Source organism: Felis catus, chromosome D4, assembly GCF_018350175.1.
Source record: "Felis catus isolate Fca126 chromosome D4, F.catus_Fca126_mat1.0, whole genome shotgun sequence".
NCBI classification, from domain to species: Eukaryota; Metazoa; Chordata; class Mammalia; order Carnivora; family Felidae; genus Felis; species Felis catus.
The window spans coordinates 19318587-19326785 of record NC_058380.1 but is presented as its reverse complement, the minus strand read 5'-3'; the positions used below and the strand labels follow the sequence as shown (position 1 = coordinate 19326785).

Here is an 8199-nt window from a genome sequence, read left to right as displayed (position 1 = left end):
GGGTCCACAGGTCAGTTATTCCAGCTAACTTGGGGTTCAAATTTGCCTAGTTAAGTCACTTTAATCTTTTAAAGTACTAATGATTGTACTCATTGAAAAATATTAACAATTATGATGATCTTGGCTTCTCCAGCAGTCTTATCCTCAAATTGTAAATCTGTCTGTAAGAGCTAAGGGAGGAAAGTGTGATGAACTGACCAAGGATCAGATGAAAAACGTCCAGGATTTTGCCTGTAGGGGGTCAACTGTTACGGTCAGTTCAGGCCTGCAAGGAAAGAAGGGTGCATTTAAGAATGTAAGCACATTCATTTTTAATGCCTGATTCATTTCCATTCCCTAAACTGGAAAATAAATAATAAGACCTTGAAGCCAGATAGCATCGCAATGCCAAGTTTCTTATATAATGACAAACACCACTCTTCCACTCAGTATGTTCCTCAATGTGAATTGATTGAATATATGCCACACATTTGAAAGGCACTTATGCCCGCTTTTAATAGAGGAGGCATTAACTAATTGCCTAAAGCCATAAAGTGTTTACAGGACGAGCAGGGACGACAGGATCCCCTCCCTACACCTTCCCGCTTCTGCTTTTTCCGAGGGCCCCTCTGCGCTCTGCCTCAAAAGCTATCCAGACCGAAGACAAAAATCAGATGTTGTAATACGCGTTCTGTTGCACCGATTGAGTACAAAGAGATGCTGTTCAATTTGTAAGTTTTTATTAATGCAGCTCAAACATGATTCCGACGTCCCGGGAGCTGGGCCAAAGCAGCCGCGGACACACCTTTGCAAGGCAGAGGCTGTCAGGCTTCAAGGCTGGGGCACGAACACGCCGGGGGCTGCTGCAAACGTGTGAGCCCTCTCTAACAAAGCAGGAGTCTTTCCCGTCATAAAATGCAAAGTAGCCAGCCGTTTTCCATTTTCCCCATCCCCAGCCCTTCTCATCAGGTGCCCTAGGAAGGGGCCGGAAGGATGTTTACTCTCCGCTCTGGCGGCCTCCTATTTAACCGAACCCAGAGGCAGCTGCCTCTCTGAGCGCAGTGCCCCCGGGGTCAGGCCCAGCCGCACCTTGCTGGCAGGCTGCCCAGCTGACCAAGCGCTCAGGCCAAACCTGAGCCGGGCTGAGGCGTCCGGGAAGCGGAAGGAGCCCGTCTAGGAAACGAAGGGTGTGTGGTCGTGTCGTTGGTGTGCAACCCTCAACTTAGGGGTGAAGAGTTCAACCTCGCCCCAGGCGCGAGGCTTCCCGCGGCGGACGCCCGGCTCGGTTCTCCTCTTCCTGCAGCTGGGGGGAGTTGAGGCTGAAGCGGGCGAAACGCGCTCACCTGTCGGAACCCGTATCTGGGTAAGAAGCAGGGCCCCGGGGCCGGAGCGCGCTGGTTCTCGCAACCTCGGCAGGCGGCCCTCCGGGTGCAAGGACTTCACGGCCACCGAGGCAGGTGTGGGAACTGCTCCCAGGAACCCCAGACGCCCGGCCCGTGCGCCCCAGCTCGTGACTGGTTCCTCTCGCCCCCCAGGCGCCTACGGCTTGGCGTGCCCCGAAGGCCTACTGGGGCGGGCGCCAGGGCTGCAGGTCCGAGACGCTCCGCCTCCTTCTGCCACTTAGAGCCACCAGCGCCAGCAGAAACCCTTGAGTTCGGTCTTAATCTGCGGTCACTTTCAGAACTTTCCAGGCAAGGGCGAGCTAGGCCCTTTGCCTCCAACCGACGCCGTGCCTGTCGCCTGCCTGGGACCCTACCGGGACGTGGAGATCCCGCTCTCCCCCCGGGCACCGGCGCCCCAACTTTTCCCGCGCGGTCTGCGCCCCCGGACCTGGTGTCCGCCTCCTGGGCTAAGGGGCGCGCGCATCTTCCGGGTGCGGGCCGCACGCCCATCCTCTCCGCGAGCCCTCCTCCTCCCCCGGGACGAGTGTGGGGCTGGTGCGCCCGGAGCTGCGGGGATCCCCTCAAGTTCCTGGCGCTCCGAATTCGCCCCCGCCTCGGCATCGATCCTCGAGGAGCGGACTGAGCCACCGAAGGCCAGGCCTCGTACTCCCCTAAGTCAAAGAGGTCTCGTCCTTTTCTCTCCGAACCCGGGTGCCTGTCGCGGCTCGGCCGGGCGAGCGGCCGGCGGAGAATCGGGGCTCTCGGGACCGCGTCGCGCCGTCGGGTGCAGAGCGCGCCATGGCCGGCTGCTGCTGCCTGTCCGCGGAGGAGAAGGAGTCGCAGCGCATCAGCGCCGAAATCGAGCGGCAGCTTCGCCGGGACAAGAAGGACGCGCGCCGCGAGTTCAAGCTGCTGCTGTTGGGTGAGTGACTGCGACTCCCGGACCCCCGCTCGCCGAGCGTTCTCCTCCCTCCCTCCCGGCCGCTCCCCTCTCTCAGATCTCCTTCGGGCCTGGAGCCGGAGGGGTGCAGCGTGGCTCCTTCCTGCCCGCCCCCACCCCGGGGGGGGGGGCTCGGTGGCCGGCTCCTGGGGGCCTTCGGCACCTGTCCTTAGCACCTCCAGTTGGGCGACTTTCAAAGGCACCCTTTCCCTCCCCCAAAACGGGTGAGACCTAGCATTTGACCAGGGTTTGCTTTGTTGGCCCCCCTCCCTAACACTGCCTTCACCCCACTCTGCTGCCCCCGGCGCGCACAGCTGCTTCAGAGCCTTTTCTTGGGTGTCGGGGTAGGTGGTGGGGAACTGCCTCCTGTACCGCTTTGGGTTCCGCTCTGGCCGCTGTGCTCCCGGTTTTAAGTACGGGTGAGTGAGTGCTCACCGAGTGCGGACTGTGCTAAGTTGTCACCGCGACACTGGGCCATAATGCGGGCGGGTAATAACATCCCCATCCCGGAGAATTAACTATGGAGGACCAGAAAATTGGTAAACTTGCTTTGAGAAAAGACAAAGCAGATACCAGGTCAGTAACGGGGGTGATGTGCAGGCTGTAGCCACTCACCCTACTGTGATGACAATTGCCTCCCTTCGGTGACTCCCTTTGGCCAGGCCTGTTTGCACGCAGCAGGCCCAAGCCTCCCTTGTTGGGTTTCACTCAGCCTGCGCCCCTTCCTAGAGTTTGGAATGGGCTGCCCCAGCTGCAGTGACTAGTTACTCCTCTGGTTCTTAACGTTCAAAAACAAAATGCTAAGGTTTGCCCAATTTGTGGAGCCCACCTTTTCTGAGTTTTGTTCTAGAACCCTGTGCGATCCATTGGCTGCTTGAGGAGTATTGACGTTTTCTTTCAGATGAGGATAGTAGCTGTGAGATCTTTCTAGAGAGTTGGAAGATCTCTTGATCTTCCAATCCCTTTCAGACAGGAATCCTCTCAAACCAGTTGACGTTTGAATACAAGGAGTGACCCTGTGGGAAAGCTTCCAGAAAAGAAAAGTTGGTCTAGTTACAATAAAAAGGAGAAAGCTTTTAGTCCATGTCGCCTTCGGGCCTGGGCAAAGGAAGCCTTTTGCACTTACTCCCTGGAGTTCAGAGAGTTTATGTAGGGGTGTCTGGCCTTCACTAGGCTGTACCCCTCCCCAGTGAGCTTAGTGTCTGCCTAGGAGTGGGCTGCCCCACCAGGATACTCGTTGCCACCCCCCTCCCCACTCCCATACTCACATCGGAATTCCGTGCCCAAAGGCCCCAAGCCAGCTTCCACGGCCTCCGCAAGTGTGGGGCGGCAGACCCCATCCCTAAGGAATGCCCAAGGGCAGCTGTGCTGGGGTGATGGAAGAGCTTGGAAATGTGGGTTGAGGGTCTACAGGTGTGCCCCCCCCCCCCCAGGCCTCCCTGGGGGGAGAGGGAGCCTGGGTGGGGGAGGGAAGAGCGTGTGTCCATTGGCAGGGCTGTTTCATGTCTGGCCGGGAACTCCCAGGGATCTGCAATTGTAAATAGTACCTGGCCTTTCAGGTTGTTAAAAAGCTCCATTTGTTAAGGGAGGAGGATTGCGTGACAGTTGGCTAGCTTGATGACCTCTTTAAAGTAATTACTTGGGCCTCCATTTGTACCCTTGCCTCAGGCCCCACAGACTGATAGGGGCTCACCTGGTTTTGGCCCCATGCTTCTTTTCAAGGGAAGTCTGAACCATCTTCCGTGGTGTGAAGTATGTTGATTTGTGTCAGTGTATGAAGCACAGTGTCTGGAACATACCAGGAGTTTCCTATGACGATTTGAGCAGTACACTGAGCCGTACTGCATTGGCATCAAGCCTGGTGTGTTTTTTTTTTTGGGGGGGGGGGGGGTGTAGTAAGATGCTTGCGTTTGCACTCACACTGGGGTAAAAATATTGTAGGGAAGCTGTTTGCCCTGGAGGTCAAGTTTAATACTAGTGACTAGAATATCTTCTTTGCCTCCCCCGCACCTTTGCCCCAATCTTCCTGCACCCTCCAGGCACTGCCTGACCTCCCAAGATCCCCGTTTTCATTGTGTCCAGCTGTGACTAGCATATTGGCTCCGTGCTAGTTACTTAGAAACCACTAGAAATAGTTTCCAAACCACATAGAGCTGTCAGGAACCCCAAGGAGGGACTTCAAAACCTCTGGTTTCTTCAAGGGAGCAGGGCACACTTCCATTTCTTCCATTTCATCCCTTTCAGACAGGAATCCTCTCTCCCACCAGTTTATTAATTTTGAATACAAGGAGTCACCCTCCTGGAAACCTTCAAGGAAAGAAAAGTTGGTCTAGTTAGATCAAAATGGAGAAAGCGTTTAGTCCGTATCGACTTCAGGCCTGGGCAGGAGCGTCAGGTATTGAGGAGGAAATGACTCCACAGATCCAGGAGGAGGAAAGGACTTCACAGATACAGAAATTAGGGGCGCCTGGGTGGCTCAGCTGGTTAAGCGTACAACTCTTGATTTCAGCGCAGGTCATGATCTCAGTTCGTGAGATGGAGCCGTGGGTTGGGCTCCATGATCACCGTTCAGAGTCTGTGTGGGATTCTCTCTGTCTCTCAGTGTGTGTCTCTGTCTCTCAGTGTGTGGCTGTGGGTGTGTGTGGCTGTGGGTGTGTGTGGCTGTGGGTGTGTGTGGCTGTGGGTGTGTGTGGCTGTGGGTGTGTGTGTCTCTCTCACTCACACACACACACTCATGCATGCACACACACAACAAATAAACTTTAAAAAAGCTTTTAAAAAAATACAGGAATCAGGACCTGGTGTATGTTGATTTGTCTCTAGCTGTGCAGTTTGAAGAATTGATCGGAGTCTCTTTAATGGCACCATTACATAACCCATGCCTCAGATGCCTCAGGTGAAGACCCCACTTTGCCAATGGGAGTGGAGGACCCTGTGTGGAGTATGGAATGATCTGAAAAGCCACCAACTCGGTGACAAGGAAGCATGCTTTTTCAACAAAATGATTTGAGGAGGTTTCCAAAGTGCATTCAATAGATCCGTATCCTGTTTGCATTTATAATAAAAGCCTAGATTCCTGTCAGCCAGGAAAGCTAAAAGCTGCTGTCTGGTTAGGGCTAGTAATTGTGAAATGTCAGTGTAACACTCTTAGCTGAAGGAGATGGGGGGAATAAAGAATATGGTTGAGTTTAGTAGGAGAGATTCCTTATCAGCTCTTCAGATAAAAGGACTGAAAGGAGTTCTAGTAAGAATCTTGATGAGTACTACTCCGTACAGGAAGAAAGTGTCTGGACAATGGCAATTAAGGGGGAGAAATGGGATCTTTTATTGATTTTTTTTTTTTTTTTAAATATTAGATGAGGCTTAGTAAATTGTTAAGACTTAAGCCGTCAGTCTCTGGAAACACTCAATTTTGGATGTAGACCTTCGTGTGGGAGCTGTCTGGGAGGCATGTGTGCTGGGGAATTGGTATTCAACTTAGGCTGGCATAGGGACTGCAAATCTAAGCGCTGAGACCAGACCACCTGGGTTCAAACCCTGGCTGTACCCTTTCTTAGCAGTAGACTAACTTCTCTTGGGTTTGTCTGGCAGTGGTTAAATTTCTGCTGCCTTCACTCCATTTTTGAGCATTTTTTTGCCACCAGTGAGGTGTTACTTTCTATTTTAGTCGATCAGTTGCAGGTTGCATAGCAGTTGACCTAAAATGTCCTGGTAGTGCTTTCACGGTAATGTTTGGCTTTGAGTTTCCCTTACTTTCTGAACCATAAGCTGATTTCAGGGTCTATCTTCGTACTTACACCAAAACGGGTGAAAATCTGAGTCCCCTAAAATTTTATTGCATTGGTTATAACAAAATATCATCTTGAGACTAATGATCACGTTCATAGACTGGAAGTCTGTTAGAGGAAAGGGTGCAGGGAGGGTGGTTGTCTCAGTAGAAAGTGACTTTTCTGGCTCGGAAGAAGCAAAGGAGTGAAACGGTTAAGTATGCCCATGTTCCTTACTCTTCCCTCGGTTCAAACTAACACTTTTCCCAGATGCTGGAGATCATTTCTAAGTGCTAAGTTGGAGGTGTTTGTTTGCAAGTAACTGTTGGGAGGATTGTCATAAATGCTTAATAGAGAATAAAAGGTGGTACAGGCCGTGCATGAAGGGGGATCTTCTGGCTGGGGGGGGATCATGTGGATAGGGCCATAAGAAACGGGGAGGTTAAGGTACTGATGGCTGCCCATGTGTGGACTTGTGCAGGACACATAGAAACTTCTCCCCACTATGAAGAGAAACTTTGGAGAAAAGTAACAGTGTTCTTAGGATGTGGGATGATACGAAGGGGTCCTTGGAGGCAAGATTTCGTTCAGTTTTTGTGTTTTATTTTAGCCCTTTACGTGAACATTCTCTAAACTGCCAAATAGATGTTACTGTAAAAATGCTTCTTTTTTTTTTTTTTTTTTTTTTTTTTGTCCCGTAATGTGCTTCCGAATGGAGGAAAGTGACTTTATCTCTGGCTTTTGTCCATTGTGGGTAGAGATGGTCTCTTCAGAGGTCTTCAGGGGACTGCTGTATCATGGATACAAGCAGAGTATTCCTTTCGCCTCTAAACTAATGCAGAACCTTTTCAAACCATGGACTATGAAAGGTACTTTTTGTACCTTTTCAAATAAGCTATACTGAGGTATAATTTATATCCAGTATGGAACTCTGGATATGTGATGTTGTGTTCTCTGAAGGTCCTCGGTGGAGGCACACCATCTCCATCTGCCCCACGGTGATGTTACATTCAGTCACTTTTTCAAGATGTTGCACATGGTCTATTGTCTAATAGTTTTGGGGGGAGACTCTTTTTAAGGCCAGGCAAATCTCCTGCTCCTCACCATATATCCCTGTATACCACGATGTATACACCACGATGTATACACCACGATGGCTGCAAAATGATTTTCCAAATCCAGCACTCTCTCCACATTGACCAGTTGGCACTGCACACGTTACTGTAAAAGCCTTCCTTTTGTCCCTATTCATTATTAATACATACTCCTGAATCCCTCACTGGTTTTTACTTCATTACTGTACTTAATTATTTTGACACTCAGATTGGACCCAATTTGTGCAATGAGACCACCTTCAAGCTGGTTCTTACGTTGCTGCAACGTGGCCCATCATGGTTTCCACCCCCCACCCCCCAACTCTTAATCTCTGGCATAAAGAGGAGCCTGGACCTCCAGTTGACGACCTTCCCAGTTGGGTATTCAGCCATTACTCTACAGGGACTCAATTACTTTGGGTGGAGAACGGTACTTTATCTTTTCAGATGTTGAGGGCACTAGAAACAAAGCTAGCGGGTTCCCAATTCACATCACTCACCATTATCTACATATCTGAAGAATCCCATTCCTAAAGGCATGGAGTTAGAGGATGAGCATCTTGAGGCTGTAATGCTGTGAGCAGATAAAGAAGGGAAAAACTTGACAGTAGAGTTGGGCGAAAAAAGCAATGTTAAAAAAAAAAAAAAAAAGCCTTACCCCACAAGGTGTTTTTTTTTTTTTTTTCCTTAAAAGATGCCTTGTGGTCAATAAAACCTTTTTCTCTTCCAGTTGTACTTGAATTACAAAAGTTTTGTTGTAAGAACCCCCATGTGTGCGGTTGCAGGGAGGAGGGTAGCTAGATTGAGAAGACAGAGAGGGGTTTTTAGTGAGTCTGTAGCAAAGGTATTACTAAAGACAAAAATTGAAATCCAGGCAAAAAGGGGACTTGAGTGGGAGAATTCTCACCAGGACTTTTCATGAAATGGAAAGATTTGAATAATAAAGACTGGGAAAGAACCAGTAGCAGGGCATTTCTGGGGCCCTTCTGGGGGACACAGCAATCAGCATGGGTTGGCTCCATTGCCTTCCAAGCTTG

General features: G+C 50.6%; 1 protein-coding gene across 2 annotated transcripts in view; it reads left to right on the top strand.

Moving 5' to 3' along the window:
• Positions 1 to 2155: 2155 nt before the first annotated feature.
• The window catches only part of GNA14 (G protein subunit alpha 14), a 205812-nt gene continuing 199768 nt past the window's right edge, over positions 2156 to 8199 (top strand). For both annotated transcript variants that reach the window (XM_003995421.6, XM_019815788.3), the window contains exon 1: positions 2156 to 2283. In XM_003995421.6, coding sequence (XP_003995470.1) covers positions 2160 to 2283 — 124 coding nt within the window. In that variant the 5' untranslated portion in view covers positions 2156 to 2159. The remainder of the gene's footprint in view (positions 2284 to 8199) is intronic.